Here is a 17,863-nt window from a genome sequence, read left to right as displayed (position 1 = left end):
CAGAAATTAAAATGACATCTTAAGGCCACATGCAATGACAACACTGTCACTTCCAAACTTTGGCTCCCTGTGACCTAGGTTTTGAACCTAATGAATAGCAAATGTGTTGCTGCTGGCACATGCTGCAATTTCCTCTGTTACTCTCTTCCAAAATGTATTTGCTTTATTGTGGTGCATTACAATGCCTCTGAGGCATGATGCTTTGATAATAATCACATCTGTTTCTATTTCTTTACTTTGATGCTCTGTGTTATTAATTATTGGGATGAAAGATAGCAGTGCTGGACGAGCTAAGAAAGAAAAAGCCTCAAGGTCAGTTACAGAGGAAGAGACAATGTCCATGGTACGGTAAGTATTGGCTAGTAGGACATCTGTTTATCACACAGTGTTTTTAATAATAATAATAATAATAATAATAATAATAATAATAATAATAATAATAATAATAATATATCTGCAACAGGACTCTCCTATATCAGTTCATGTTAGGGCAAATATTCCATACTGCATATGCAACCTGGATTTCTCACATAGAACTGTGGGTTGTAACTACATAATAAAGCTATGATTAAGTGGTATAAGACAACAACGTTTAAAAATACATGTAAAATGCATGTGTGTGATCAGGCACCAATTTCTTCTGTGAAAGAATCAGTACAAAATTAGACATAAAACAGCATCTGGTAGTTTGAGGACAGGTACATGATCTTGATACTAGCTGTAATTAGGCATTACTCTGCTATTAAGGTATTGGTGTAGTCAGTTGTACTCAACTCTGGCCTTCAAGATTTAGTCCATTCCTGGTCTTTATTCCAACCAGGTCCTAAATTATATTGCCTCTGAACAGCTTCAATTAACTACATTAGAACCTGCTTGGAGTAAAAACGTGGACTGGATTACATCTTGGAAGCCAGAGTTGGGTACCACTGGTGTAGCTCTTACTGCTTACTAATTAGAACCCTGTAGGTTAAACTGATTGTTAGGTTAACATTACTACACTAATTGCTTGCTAACTGGTTTAGATTTTTCCAGGTGCAGCAGAATGAATTGCAACTGCAAGCCGGCAAAAAAGATCTCTATCTCAACTTTCTGGCTCTTACAGAAACCTGTATAACCCCAGAGGACACTGCTACCCCAGCTGCTCTCTCTTTTCTTTATGTCTTCTCTCTCCCCATTTCTCAGGATGAGGCAGGGAAGGTTATCATTTTACCACATTTATAAATTTCATCAAACTGCTGACTTTAGTTGACTTTAATGAGAAATATTCTGTACTGTACTGTATATCTGTACTGTATATTTGTCATTCATATAAAATTCACAAAAGATCAACTCCCACGTGCAGGCATTTTAAAGAACCACTATGGTCAAAACACTAACGAAAAAACAAACCTGGGGAGAATTTGTGACGTACATTCAAAATACTCTACTAGTCACTTTAACACTCAGGTCACTCTCCTTCTACATTCAAAACAACACACTGCGTACTTTCAAAACTCAGAACAGTACATTAAGTTCAAAGCATTTATTACTTTCAAAAAATTCTACAGTACATAAAGGCCCTGTGCCTTTAAACCGTATTACCGGTGTAGTGTTAGAAAGTGGTATATAGTCCGAATGTGTTACGTGTACAAAAACTTGACCCTTGTATTATCAGAAAGCGATACAGCTCTTAAAGGACGCTGTTTAAGTATTTGTGAGCAAGTACAGTGCGCTGCGTACCACTTTTTACCAAGTAAAAATGCTAAATATGGATAGCTTTTACACTATAGTGTTTAATACTGTACTTGATACCACTATCACTCATTATTATTATTATTATTATTATTATTATTATTATTATTATTATTATTATTATTATTATTATTATTATATTTCTCTCTGTCTAATATATCTTCAACTGCAATTACTTGACCTCAGTCGGAAAATCTACCTTTTAATCATTGCTGAAATAGGACCCATTGGGTACATGATCATTTTGTTTACTTACTATGGCAGCTACACACACACACGGTAAATTGGAATTTATGGCTAACGGATTACCTTCTTTCAACCGTTCTTTTGCTCCAAAAACAACAATGCTCAAGGAATTACAACTGTTTTCACTATACAACATGTTTTGAATATGTCACCTTGTTTAATAAAACTTTTTCTTTTTTTAATAAATATAATATACATTTAATTAATATTGGAACACATACTACTTGTTATTAACATACTAAAGTGTAACTCCTGTACATACGGATAGAACGTGTCTATTTTGTGGCTCACCTTTATCGTTTTTTCTGTGTACCTTGTGTTTGTACATTAGTTGGCCATATGTAATGAAAAAAAAAAGCTGGCATTGTCTCTGAAAATTAGCCTTTCCTCCACTATTCCCATTAAGTGTATCTGGGTATTTCCCCATTTGATAAATAACTGAATATTTCTTTAAAGTTGATCTCTATTTTTCCCCAACAGGTCTACCCATCGTTTGAAACTCTCTGCACATGGTTGGATTGTGATGTTGCACAGAATATCAACAATATTAAACCTGAGGCAGAATTGCATTTGTTTATGTATAGCTTAGTAAACTAAATAGTATTTGCTTTTTAGTCAAATACAGACTACATACATGTTCTAGGCATGTTTAGAAATACTGTACTACTTCAAATTAACGCAGCCCTCAATTTAATGCCTCACTCAGATATCTGCTTTTTAATAGACGCTGCCCTTGAATAAACGGCGCTATCAATAAAGAAACAACTCTGGCTATGTACAAATGACGACCCCGAAGAGACTGCAGCCTCAATCCACTGTGTAATACAAACTAATGTACACACGCCTTAGTAAGCACATTTTATTTTATGGTACAGTCCCGACAGACAACCCAAGATGAACTACTTACAGTGCAGCAGTCCTTAATTTTTTTTATTTATTTTTTTCCCCAGCATTTAATTTTTTTTTTTTTTTCCCCCCCAAGCAGAGTTCAGTGCCAGCACAGCAGGGGATAAAACAAGGGCTGTCTGTTTACCTCGTCCTCAGCTTGGATGGTGAAAACTTGAACTCAGAGGAACTAGAGCTTTGCCATCACTCTAACTGCTACACGAAAGCTGGTATCAAAAGTCTATTTAAAATGTAGAGCCTATTGTGCGAGATTTTATTCTCACAGATTTGACTGACCAAATTTGACGGACATAAGAAATGTACAGAGTAAAGTTTTCACAAGTACTTGTCATTTTAGATGGAAAATGCAGCTGTCTCTGCAAAAAATAAAAAAAAAATAATTAAGCAGTAAATGCTTAGGACAAGCAAGCAAACTAAGTTAGTCATATCCTTTACAGTATTAACTTAATCCACTTGAACAAGATCATCACAAATCTGATTTGGTACCCTGCTGCAATTGGGATCTTGTTTAGTCTGATTTAGCAGATGACCTGCCTGTGATGATTAATTTGTGATACACGGGATTCCTACTCTCTCCATCTTGGACCGTCGCAAACCCTAGAGTTTCATGCTGTTGAACTGTACTCACCCAGTCACGTGCTTCTTATTGTTCTCTATCACCCACCCCCAGTCCCTTCCTTGATGAGCTCGACTTCCTCTCTTCTATCACCACCTCTATTCCGATTATTCTGTTTGCTGACTAACATTCATCTCTCCAACTCAATTCATTCTGATGGCTTACCCCTCACTTCCTACTCACAAAGCTGGCTGTGAACTGGACCTTTTTTCTCCAGAAACTCTTCTTTTTCTTCCCATAGTATCAGACACTGCTCTTGCCTTGTTTTCCTTCTATCTCTCTAACCATTCCTTTCAGGTTTCCTGGCATGTCGCTCTCTTCACCCCCCCACCCCCCACCCCTCAAGGATGTGTCCTGGGACCCCTCCTTCTCTCACTCTACACCCACTCGCTAAGCACTCTCAACTCCTCTCTTGGCTTTTCCTACCACCTTTACATTGATGCCCAGATCTTCTTCTCCTTTCCCGCCTTTGACTCCCACATCTCCTCCCGCATCTCAGAATGCCTCTCTGCTATCTCAACATGGATGTAGTCACACCACCTCAAACTCAACCTCTGAATCTGACTTCCTCTACTTTCCTTATTCTTCCTCTCTCTGACCTCTCCATCTCAGTCTCCCTTGACTCCATCACTCTTTGTCCATCTCTATCTGTTCTTTTCTCACTACTTATTCCACTCAACTCTTGGGCCAAGCTCTTGTACCTCCAGATTGAGCTACTGTAGCTCTCTCTTTGCTGGTCTCCCTGCTTCAGCTATCCGCCCCCTTCAGTTCATTCAAAATTTTCCTGCTCGTCTTATGTTCTCTCACCCTCACTATTCATCGTACCTGTCTCTATTCACATTCAATTCAAGACCCTTGTTCTTGACTATTACTCTCTTCGCCCTTGTGTCTCCCTAAACCCCATCTCTGCTCCTCCTCTACTGGGCAACTGGTCATGCCTTCCCTCCACTCACCATCCTCACGTGTCCGCTCCTTCTCTTCCCTAGCCTCTCTCTGGTTGAACCAACTACCAGTGAACTTCAGTATTGCTCTCTCACTGCCTTCTGTAGCTTCTTCAAGACTTACCAATTTAGACTGCACTTGTACATCTCTTTATTTACTATATACTATGTACTGCATTGACTTGACCGAATCACCACATTACTGGATCCTCAGCTAATGCACTATCCTTTTACTATTGCACTACTATTATGTCATTGTGGATTAAATGGTTGTAATCCTATCTTGTTTCATATTGTATCTTTGTAGTATAAATTTGCACTTACTGTAAACTATTTAAATATTGTCTTTACACTGTAACACCTAATAAATGCCAAATAAATAAATAAATAAATTAGGTCTACACACTATGATTGAAGTGGCTGCTGGCTTCTCAGTGGTTTCACTTAGCCCAAGACTGCAATTAAATGTTCTACCTAGTGTCTGTTGGGGTCTAGTGGAAGTTCAGATGATCTCAGCTCCTAAATGAGCCAATGCACAGGTGTCTGTATCAAAGACAGACAATGTTAAAATTGCCCAAATGTTGTATCCCCATTACAACTGCATTATGCTAACTATTGCAGGGAAGTCATTCAATGGTTGTCCTTGTTACTGATTTATGTGTAAACAAATAGGTTAGTCCAAAGTGATGTCAACTTGGCACACACACAGTACATTTATTCCAGTCCAAAGCAATGTCAATTTAGCATGGAAATAATACAATTCAGTCAAATGCTTGGTATGACAATATATAAAATACTAGTTCTTCATACTGTATAGGAACAGAGGTCCTGCAGTACATTGGCAATAAGCTTTGAAGAGATTGCAGCTTGAGATGGAATTTGAAAGCTGCAAATGCTTGGTTCAAGTTTCTGAAGCTACCAAAGCATGTCATCCTATAAAAAGAGATAATAAAAGGTCAACAAATTCCACCCAGGATGAGGCTCTTCATAAGGAATGGGCCACTTAAAATGGTGCACCGCTAATATTAATGGAATACAGTAATCTGTTGCGTATCACATATCCGCCCTAACCATTTATCCGCCACGATCAGCCTCTTCAACAGTGTTAGTTTATTATTGAACACAGAATATTAGTTTAGAGATTGTAGATCCTACCAACGTTTCCGTACACTGTGCTGTATGTGCTCCATGCGCCGCCATTGCTGGTAGTGTCACGTGAGCTGTTCAGTGTGTTGATATGTAAATAAATCCTGTTTGCCTGCGGGGCGTATCAACTTCAACCTCTGTAATACCCTGTATCTTTCTAAACAAGGGATTTAGGGGAGCTCTATAATAAAAGCTGAATCTCAAAATAATAACTGTGATAATAGTAACTGTTACAGCTGTGTATAGTGGTATTTAAAACAGGATTAATTGATCCACCTTTTTACATAACCACCCTTACTCTGGTCCCACTGCAGTCAGATATGCGACAGATTACTGTAACTTTAAAAGGAACATAATACAGTACTTGTCCATGAACAGTAAACAGAAGTGCGGCAGCCAGTAATACCCTTTATAAATTTGGCCACTCCATAACAGTTCATGCCATTGTTGCTGTTTTGTTTTTACGATTAAAAATAAAAAACAAAAAAACAGAAATTATTATTTTATTTTAAAAAATGACTATTGTGCCACATCTATTTTGAGCTAATAAAGGTGTACGTGCTACTGAACAGACTGCAGGATTTAAAACACAAAGCATTACTTTTCCTAGTACCTATTCCTGTAATATCTTTTTCAAAATAACTACAATTGTTCTGATATTTTTATTAGCATATCCCTTCTCATAAATTAGTTTTGACAAGTTATTTTTGTTTCGCATCACATCACACATAGGGTCTTCCCATCAATATTTCTTCTGAATTGTCAAGATTGGATGCTTCAATCCAACCTGTTCAATCTGAAATATTTCACTGGTTCCCTATTTCTCTCACATAGGTTCAGAGGGGAGGGAACAGGTTTATAAATAAGCATTAGAAGTCCCGTATAACAACAAACAATCCACTTTACTTACCCCCCCCCCGTTACAGCAAAGATGTAATATGCTTACCTGTGCTTAATTTGACAGGGCACAGCCCCCACAAAACCTCTGGACGTGCAGAGTCATAGGCCCGGTACCTCTAGTTAAAAATCTCAACACAGTTGTATCAAGTCTTGCGTGTGTGCCAAGGAGAGACAGTCCGCTGCAACGTTTTTAGTCTACTTTAAAATTACTTTACGATTTCAACTTGAGTGCCTTTAAGTAAGATGATGCTGGCTGCAACTCTATTGTCGTTTTTTTAAAAAAAAATTATATAATTTTCAATAGGAATATTAGCCCTCTATTACATTAAACCAAAACAATAAAAATAATAACTATCTGGTTTTTTCTTGCCTTTTCCAATTAATATAATTTAATTCATTGAGAATAAAAACATACTAAAATAACAACTACCTAGCCTAAGTTTAATTAATCATTTTTGTAATCTACCAGCAGCTTCTGTTGCATACACATCGCTGATAATAGTACAGACTGATTTTATTATTATTATTATTATTATTATTATTATTATTATTATTATTATTATTATTATTATTACTATTATTATTATTAGAGTGTTCTCAACCATGTTTCACTAATAAACCAGTGCATATCCTCCCCATTTTTGCATTTGAATCCACTTTTGTTTCTATTTAAAAACAGTAACTGTTAAATCCCTGCTGGGATCAAAGCAAGGCTGGATGCCTTAACTTCTGCCAGCAGCTCTCCATTCAAAGTGTATTTATACCCAGGCCTTAACAACATGGCACTACTTACATGTTTTGGCACTTCAAAAATCAGTGGGAACTAATGACTTTATATTACAAACACTCAATGACAATTTGGGAATCTCAGCTTCTCCCCAATCCAAGAACATCACACAGTAAGCTATAAACAGTTTGGATCCATTATGTGCAACATCCTTAGATCTTTACAATATAATTATTTTATTTCTTGATTTACATTTTGTTGGTTATTTTAGTGGTCATTAAAAGCTGTTGTTTCCGTGCCGTGAAGGGATGACCTTTGGCAAAAACATCAGCCGTTATGTATTGTCCCTCCATTTTGTTTCAGCTCCTAAAAAGGATATTCTCTTACAGGATGCGCCAGCTTTACATTATAAACATCAGCATCAACAGCACCTTTTGACCTTTTGTCTAATGAAACTTAATTAGGAGGCAATTACAACAAGTGTGCCCACCACCCCATGTGACTCTGTATAGTGTCACTTTTAAAAAGTTTTTATATATGCAAAGTTCTCATTAATTTTATGCCGCTGTCGACCAAGAACCCCATCAATATGTCAAGTTTTAACTTCAACATAAGTCAACATAAAATATCAGTAAATAGAAGACAATTTGTTTAATGTTATGTAAATCATCTTTTTCGGTGTCCTCACAATGGGTACCGTCATGCATTGAACATGTTCATACATTTATCTGACATTTCGCAATGAATTTTGATAGAATTTGATAAACTTTAGATTTTATAGAAATATATTTATATCTTTACTTTTTCACCTTCTTACCTTTACGGTTATATTTCAGTTGCTTTTGCAGTGCCTCATCGCTACCCAAATTCTGCCTCACTGAACAATATTACACTTGTAATAAATTATGAATTACAGAAAATGTAGCTGTTATAAAACTGACCCTTTCAGGTAATGTGAGATTATGAGGCCCCTCTGTGTCTGTACTGGTTTAGTGGATACACAGAACTATCATTTACACAACCGCCACGTGCTGGACACAATACATAAATTTAATTAAAGAAAAATTTCCTTGGATAGCAGAGTCTGTTCCAAATTGAATATGGATTGAAGTCAGTACCGAACTTGTTTTTAACCCATTTAAGCCCACCAGCAACTATAGTTGCCGCAGTGTATAGTTGTCATTTTCCTTTTGTAAATATTTTTTTCTAGATGTTATCCATGTTTTATATATCAATGACATGCAAGCAAACAACCAAATAAAGGATTTAAAGAAAAAAAAAAGGTATTCACTTCCTTCCTGTCACATGAGGCTGTCAACTTCCTACCCCTACTTCCAGGAAGCATGGTATTTTTTGTTGACACACACACACACACACATATTTACTTCCACTTCTTGGAATTGTAAACACAGCATCAGTCCAACCAAAACCTAACTTGTCTGTGTTGGATTCGGTGTCCCACTGTTAAATTTGAATATGTGGAGGGTAAATCTTGTCTTACTCTTTACACAAATAAGGGGCTATTAATATTACCATACACTAAAAGCAAAATGTGTTGGGTTTTGGGTTTACTGTTCATTTTCATTTAAAAGTGATTGATTCATGGACCTTTTACTATATGCATTTATTTTAATAAACATAAAATAATGCTTGCAGACGAGTGCAGAGATATTCAGAGGGGCCTCATAATCGCACAGTGCCAAAATAAATAAATAAATAAATAAATAAAGTGTATAAAATCAAGAGACAATTTTCTGAATGAGGATCCCACAAATTTGAGTCACCTGTGTCCGGCTTAGGTCAGCTTCGGTATATCCAGCGTGGTTAATAATAAAGTGTGTTCAGTTTTCTCATTCTAGCCCCAGTGGCCATTAGCCCACATCACAAACTACCACATATTTATTTATTTATATATATATATATATATATATATATATATATATATATATATATATATATATATATATATATATATATATATATATAAAATCATGAAGGTCTCCAGAATCACCCAAACAAAACAAATCTTACAAGAGATCTATAGTTTTTTGTACACTTAGTCAATTGTCCAAGCGGCAACTACAGTTGCCGGATGGCAAAGGCCTTGTAACTACATATATCATGGGGAAATGGGGTATACTGTGTTAATAGGTTAATAAATCAAGGTTATTGGTCTTAATTAATGCTTTTTGTTTTTATAATACCCCATCTAGACATAACTTAAAGCATGGGATTAATTGTTGTAGGTTATCTTTTTTTCCCTTTTATGATATTATGTCCTGTAAGGAGCAAAATATTGAGGCCCTTTCATCCAGTTTGGATGCATTTCATTCTAATTGGTCAAGGACCCTAATTATTTTTATGACTAGTAGCTTATGATTCCATTATAAGACAAGTCATGAGTCAAGTCAGACAAGTCATGAGTTTACATTTAAATTATTATATGAAATCACCTATTACAGTCAGCCATTGAATGCTATGGGCTGATATATATAGGCTTGCGACTATTCGATTATTTTTTTTTTTTTTGCCAAATCGATGATTAATATAGTTTATTTTAAAAAGAATCTGCCGGTTTTGTTCGATCTTTATTTTCCAATTCAGGCAGAGAATGGGTAAAATCGACCTTTATGCTTTAAAAAAAACAACTTTTTATGCCATTAAGAAATGTATCATTTAGCAAAACCCCTTTATCATATTCAACATGCAACAAAACCATGGTTATCAACATTCTAATTGAAATAACTTTTGGTCACAGAAGAGCTATACCTTGTAAAGAGAAAGATCCTGCACAAATTAAACAAGTGTCTCAAAGAAACCGTAGAAAACATAGCATATAAAAGTGTATTAAACATCCTTTTATAGCATACATTTACGAGTAAAAATAATATGCACAAAACAAAACATTAGATAGATTGAGCAGAACTAACTTGCACTTATTATTCAGAGTCTGACCTCCACCCCGCTCCTGCTTCAGCACAGCTGAACTGGAAGGCAAGGCAGACGAGCCTGCTTCGTCCTGCCACAGCATCTTCAGCCGTCGGTCAGGGTATTGAATACAATACTCATTAAGTGTTTTATGTAAATTTATTTCACTTGAAGTCATATTTTTGGGGAATTCTACATTTAATGAGATTTACCGATTAAAATCGAAAAGTAGCAAGCCTAGATATATATCATGAAACTTCTCAAACCAACTCAAATGCTGTTTGCATGTATCTCTACAAAGGCATATTTCAAATCTTTCTTGTTCTCATTTGCCAAATTTACTCACCATGCCTTTACATGTAGAAATTGCTACTGAAGAGTTGATCATCGATCTTAATGACCCCTGATAAAAGCAAAGGTCTTCATGCTGGTAAGCCTCCACAAATGTAGTCCCATTCTTTCCCATTGTCTGTACTGTAAAACCAGGTGCTAACAAGCTACCTGAAGACTGGAGTTCTAAATGAAAGTCCTGCCCGAAGCCATGCAGTCTGAAGTGAACAGACTCCTCTGCCCTGTTCTGAATCGACCTTTTCCTTCTGTGGTGATGGGCGACCGCATGAGAGATGTATTTCCCTTTGTGGTCGACTTCATATGGAGCTACAATTTCATATTCTGTGGAGCACCAGGAACACAGAATTAGGATCATTTAAGCTTTTGTCAAGTACCAAGAGCATAACGCTCAATGAGTAGCAAGAAATGTTTACTGCTTACAGGCTGCAAAACATTTGTAAGGTCACAGTTCATGTCACAAGCACACAAACAAGTTTTATTTCACATTTTTATCAGAAGTAAACGACTCCCTCAAAATGAGTACAATATTATTTGTAAGATAATACTCACTGTCCATCATCACACACATTTATTTTATCTGAAACAATTCAACTAGCGATTTCAATTCTTGAAATGTCACAAATAGTGAGAAATGGAGACGGGGTTGTAAACAAAGCATCCCCAGGGGCACAATCTAAGAGGAAAAGCATCTCTAATGAACAGTTAGTAAGAATTATGCTAAATTAATATGGGGATAGTTAGGGACTGTAATTAATATAGCCATTAATGAAAACTATGTGGCATACATTTTCATTTTTTTCATTTGTTCTTGTACAATACCCAAGATCAAACGTGACCTTGAGAATCACAGAATACAGTTATGTACCAAGTATGAAGCCAATATCCTTAAATGCGATTTCCATAATACTGGAAATATTAACTTGTCATCTCAAATGACAATTAGGTACATGCTCTCCCCTTATGGTGATGCATTGGTACATTCAAAGCACTCTACTAGTCACTTTCAAAACACTCTGGTCACGTCCATAACACTCTCCTTCTATTTTCAAAACAACACACTATGTACTTTCAAAACACTCTCACTATCAAAACACTGTATAGTACATTCAGTTCAAAGGATTTATTACTTTCAAAACACTTTTCAAACTGAGGGGTCATACTGTACTTGCATTTAAGATGTCACACTGCCGTATAGGCACAGACAAGTTTCACTGCGTGATAATGGACCATTAGTTGTTTAAAGTTAAAGCATATTGCCTGAAATTGTACTGTCTTAACTGAAAACGGTATCAAAAAGTACATGATTAAAAAGTCTATTTAAAATGTAGGGCCTATTGCGCGAGTCTTTATTCTCACAGATCTGACTAACCGAACGTGGCACACGTAAGAAATGTATCGTACGTTTTCAGATGTACTTTTCATTTTAGAGAAATGCAGCTGTCTCTGTAAAACAAATACATTAATAAAAATAAATAAATAAATGAATAAACCGTAAATGCTTAGGACAAGCAAGCGTACTAAGTTAGTCTTATCCTCCACAGTAGTTAATCCACTTGAACGGAATTAACACGAATCTGATATGGTACCCTGCTGCAATCGGTTTAGTGTGATTTAGCAGATGAACTATCTGTAATGATTAATTAATTTGTGGTACACTGCAATCGGGATTACGTGGCTCACTAATTTTAGTCCAATCATGTGGACTAAACCTGCTTAATCCCCTAGTTTGACACATCATGTGGACTAAATTTGGTGCGCTGCAACTGACCCTATAGTTTTATACTGTAGAGTGTTTTGGGTATCCTACACCGCCTTGCCTTCTTGGCTCGTTCTCCCCATTGCAGTGAGCGAGCACCCTCTAGTGCTGTATCTGTTTCACATGCGCGGATGCTTCACTTGCCAAAATGTATTTCAATCTAACCATTGATGCGCATGGTTTACCTGCCTCGCAGCGGGTTTGAAATACAAAGGATATGGAAGAATCTGTTATGTTTATGCGTCGCTGCTCTGCATCCATGAAATCCAGGTTCTGTATGAAAACCAAGTAAACATGTAAATGAAACGAGCGTCTTTCTTGTGAATTGCAATAGAGCTAGATGGGATTAGCGACATGCCGTGGTGTACTAGGCCTGGGTATGTTGTGTTCTGGCAGCAACAAGCTTATCATCTTGTCCTGTGCTGTAGCGCAAAACTCCATTTACATGAGTGCTGGTTGACATGATTTGTAATTTAAGTACACCTGTTGAAGAATGTTAAATTCTGTAGATTAAGGTGATCGATCAACAGGAAAAAGACCAAACCCAGAGAAGACCATTTAATGCACAGGTACTCACCAGTGCTTTGTGTCATTTCTAGGAACTCCAACAGGTCTGACTGATAGACAGACCTTTCGTCATTTTCATGTCTAACTTGCACTGTTTGACTGGCACACTGTCGTATCTATTGGAAAAAAAGTAAAAACGGATAAGAAACTAAGTGGATTGTGATGTTTTAAAATGCACTGTTTAGTTATTTAATTATTTGCATTGCACACAGTCTGCGCCACAGAAAATAAATTTTGAAAACAGAACAAATAATAAAAAAAAGACATATTAAGGTATCATTTTACATTTTATATGCAGCACTTGTGTAATATTGCGCAAACTTGTTCAAGAATTAAATTACATGGTGAAACTTACCAAGTATATAGCCAACGTAATGATAACCTGCAAAACAATAAAATATGTCCTTATATGTGTTCTCTTTCCTAAAAAATGCAAGGCACCCATTTCTCTCGCAAACTTGGTGCATCAACGCTGGTCAGCAAACTAAGCAAGCTCCTCCAAATTCAAGATGAACAAGAAAAAAAATAATCATCGAGACTTGTAATGTTTCTCAGGTTGACATTTAAATATGCAATGTTACTTCCAGTCTTGCAGCATTGGTGGAAATAGTGTTTCTGCTTCCAACTTCTCTCACAACCGCCTTTCCGCGAGACAGTCAAAACGCAGGAACCTGACAGGCTACAGGTAATTTACATTGCCAGTTGTTTCCACTCAGTTTCCACTCAGTTTCCACTCATCCACTTGTTGTGGTCTGTGAGTCTGGTTTTGCTGCTTCGGATACAAAATTTTGACTTGGAAAAAAAAAAAAAAAAATCCTTTATTTGAATTGAGAATAATGTTGTCAACGGCCTTTTCAACATACATCTGCCCGTAGTGAGATAACACTTCAGTTTTATTTTTGTTTATATGTTACTAGCACCGCTTACTGCTGTAGCGTATGAGTATATCTCTCCAGAACACAGTCTTATCATCTCACTCTGTGGCTTAGGCAGAGGACCGCCCATTCAACCAATCAAAACCCAAACACCTGTATCAAGGCACGCAGAGGGCGTAACACATGAATCCTCTCCCAGGCCTTGCATTAACCCTTACGGTTACAGTCTGAACGACGTTCGTATACTGATGTAATTAGATTTTATTTAAATATGTCTCGATGCATTTTTTTTCTTGTCCTATTTTAGACTTAAATACATATACTTTAATATAATAAATAAGTAATATATATATATATATATATATATATATATATATATATATATATATATATATATATATATATATATATATATATAATTTTTGTCACACTATTAAATTTAAATATGTGGAGGGTAAATCTTGTCTTAATCTTTACACAAATAAGGGGCTATTAATATTACCATACACTAAAAGCAAAATGTGTTGGGTCTTGGGTTTACTGTTCATTTTCATTTAAAAGTGATTGATTCGTGGACCTTTTACTATATGCATTTATTTTAATAAACATAAAATAATGCTTGCAGACGAGTGCAGAGATATTCAAAGAGGCCTCATAATCGCACAGTGCCAAAATAAATAAATAAATAAATAAATAAAGTGAATAAAATCAAGAGACAATTTTCTGAATGAGGACCCCACAAATTTGAGTCAGCTTTGTCCGCTTAGGTCAGCTTCGGTATATCCAGCGTGGTTAATAATAAAGTGTGTTCAGTGGTCTCATTCTAGCCGCAGTGGCCATTAGCCCACATCACAAACTACCACATATTTCAATACAATTGGCAGGCTTAGCTTGAGAGGGATGCTATAAAATGCATTTCTGTATGCTCTTTCTGGCATCCCTTTCCTAACTTTAGCCACACGTTCAACCTTAACAAATGTGGTTTGCCCAGTATCGTGGTTTGTATGGCAAGCCAAATGATCATTTAGAGATAGCTTAAATTCATTTATAGATATCTCTATATATCTTCAACTATTTAAATATATCTCTAAATTATTTTAAGATATCTAAAATACATTTAGAGATATCTGAAAATAACTTCCTCTTCCTCTAGAGATATCCCTATACGCACAGCAAATCCATTCAAAACATTATTATTATTATTATTATTATTATTATTATTATTATTATTATTATTATTATTATTATTTATTATTAATTATTTCTTAGCAGACACCCTTATCCAGGGCAACTTACAGTGGTTGCAAAGTATCACATTACAAAATATCACATTACAGATAAGAGCAGTTATAAAATACAATAAATCAGTAGTAAATAAGAGCAAATTTAAATGAGAAAATAAAAAATACAATAAATAATTACATTTGAGAGTGATTTCGACTAAGAGCAGTTAAACTTAAAAAATATTTGGTTATAAGGGTAAATTCCATTAAGAGCAAGTAGTAAGTACTATAAATGGATAAGAACGATTTCAAGAGCAGTTACAAAAAATGTGACTATGGTTACCATTAAGAGTAAAATCAAGTACAAGATACAAAAAGTATAAATATGATTAATGCAGTAGTAGAATATAGCAAAGTGTGTTACATTTAAGTGCAAGTACAAGATGATGCAAGTACTGATACATCTGGGTGCCATATAGTCAAGTATAGTCGAGAGTTTTGAGGTTTACAGATTTACATAGAGCATTTTAAAAGGAAGTCATTTAGAGATATCTCTAAACGAGCAGGAAGTTATTTCGAGCCATCAGAATATTATTTACAGATCTCTCTAAATGAACAGGAAGTTATTTCGAGATATCTCTAAATGACAGTTTGGCGTACCATGCTAGCAAAATATTATTTAAAAATATCAGTAAACCAATTTGAGATAGCTCTATTTCATTTTTAGATATCTTCAAAAAGGTTTATTTACAGATATCTCAAATTAATTGAAATATATCTGCAAATGATTTAAAGATATCTCTAAATATTTCAAGATATCTTAAAATGTATTTTGAGATATCTCTAAATTATAATTTGGCTTGCCATATGGTTTGTACCCTCAAGTGTAATTTTCTTTAGCCAGAAGGACAACTTTAATTTAATGCACCTATTGGAGTAACAGACAGAGGCATGGTGCAAATCGTCCACTTCATGGTTCAGTGTTTTTATGACGCTTATCTCATATTACATCATCTCATCAGCAGGGGGCAGTATCCATACTAGCATTATGTCCCACAAGACAACACATTATATTACACTCTTGGCAACTGGCAAAGGGCGCTGGAACTAGGCGTGCTGGGGGTATGGCAGCACCCCCTTGGGTTTGCATGGCTTCTATCATATACAGGGGTTACAGTTTTGTTCAATGGCTTTCAGCACCCCCACTTACAACACCAATGCAACAACGACCCAATTGTCCTCTGATGTATACTGTATCATATCACTCTGCAACTGCAACCAAAAAGCTTGTTTGCCTTTTTTGCTACATCTTTCTTGAACAGTATACTGCAAAAACTTTCCCAATTACTTGTGAATTCGTTTCTTTATCTATCTCAATTACATTTATAATAAAATATTACAAACAATTTGGGTGCCAACATCAAACAATGTGTACTCCATGGGTAATCTTTCAATTCTAAGTTTTCATTTATGGCTACTATCTGTTTCCAGTCCTTAAGCCACTCCCATTGGATGTACCTTGTATTCAATGTGAAACTTTTTTTGGTACTATTATTATTAGTTTACATGTCCAAGATTTAATGATTTTGGCCATTATTAATTGTGTTTAAACTATACTGCATTCATTTTAAACAATATTTACAAATAACTGTATAATGAATATCAACTTGGAGTTTGATTCTTAATTGATCATGTTCTCAAATGTATACATTAGAATACTTTAACAACCAGCCCCCACATGAATCAACATGGATTAATTACCAAACTTGAAAGTGTTCCAAAAACTGTTGAACAAAATGCACACAAAACAATGGCATTTTATATGGCTATGAACAGGATGACTGTAGTGGTGATGTCAGACCCAGAAGAACACACAGCACTGAGAGGTGAAAAGGTGAATGAAATGTGCTGCTGTGCTGCTTAAAATGATTTGTGTACATTTTAACACTTTCCACGCTTGGTCTATCCATAGTTCTCATACAAAAAGTGAACGTGACAAAACACACACACACAAAATGAAATGTCCTCCCTTTTTCCTTTCCAGGGTCCATTTACCATTGTTGGTTTTCTATGGGCAACCATGGTGGATAGCCTTGGTCATTGAACATGTATTATCTTTGGACTAACCATCTATGACAATGGGTGTCTATGGTCATAAAAACTACTTTTAGGAAGCAGCATGTCGAGAACCTAAGACAAGTTGACATTTGGGTTCTAGGTTCCCTGGGAAAGTTTAAGACAACTTAAGATTTTAAGCCATGTCAAAATGTATTTTGTAACGTAGTCATTGTAGAAGAAAACTGTAAACTGTAACTACAAGCACCAAAAATTAAAAAGCCTTAATTGCTGTAAACTGTCTCGGTGAACCAAGAGCTAATGTTAATGCAACTTTAACACAGAAAGAGCGACCAGAATTATTCCGGGTTTAAAAGGCATGTCATATGCAGACAGGCTAAAAGAATTGAATCTATTCAGTCTTGAACAAAGAAGACTACGCGACGACTGAACTCAAGCATTCCAAATTCTAAAAGTTATTGACAATGTCGACCCAAGGGACTTTTTCGACCTGAAAAAAGAAACAAGGACCAGGGGTCATAAATGGAGATTAGACAAAGGGGCATTCAGAACAGAAAATAGGAGACACTTTTTTACACAAAGAAACGTGAGGGTCTGGAATCAACTCCCCAGTAATGTTGTTGAAGCTGACACCCTGGGATCCTTCAAGAAGCTGCTTAATGAGATTCTGGGATCAATAAGCTACTAACAACCAAACGAGCAAGATGGGCCGAATGGCCTCCTCTCGTCTGTAAACTTTCTTATGTTCTTAATAATATGTAAAAGAAATGGAGTGTGCACTGAGTTTACAATAAAGTAATATATTTGTGTTTTTATGATGTGTCGATAATTATATTTGTTCCATTTCAAATTCGCCAGGACATAGATTATTCAG

General features: G+C 35.8%; 1 protein-coding gene across 1 annotated transcript in view; it reads right to left on the bottom strand.

Moving 5' to 3' along the window:
* Positions 1 to 13,737, bottom strand: part of LOC121314781 (A disintegrin and metalloproteinase with thrombospondin motifs 16-like) — a 70,598-nt gene extending 56,861 nt beyond the window's left edge. Inside the window, exons 1-3 of the mRNA XM_041248450.1 lie at positions 13,171 to 13,737; positions 12,826 to 12,931; positions 10,488 to 10,813 (exon numbers count right to left, since the gene is read on the bottom strand). Coding sequence (XP_041104384.1) covers positions 10,488 to 10,813; positions 12,826 to 12,931; positions 13,171 to 13,260 — 522 coding nt within the window. The 5' untranslated portion in view covers positions 13,261 to 13,737. The remainder of the gene's footprint in view (positions 1 to 10,487; positions 10,814 to 12,825; positions 12,932 to 13,170) is intronic.
* Positions 13,738 to 17,863: the final 4,126 nt, after the last annotated feature.

This window comes from Polyodon spathula, chromosome 4, assembly GCF_017654505.1.
Source record: "Polyodon spathula isolate WHYD16114869_AA chromosome 4, ASM1765450v1, whole genome shotgun sequence".
Taxonomy (NCBI): Eukaryota; Metazoa; Chordata; class Actinopteri; order Acipenseriformes; family Polyodontidae; genus Polyodon; species Polyodon spathula.
This window is presented reverse-complemented; position numbering and strand designations above follow the sequence as displayed.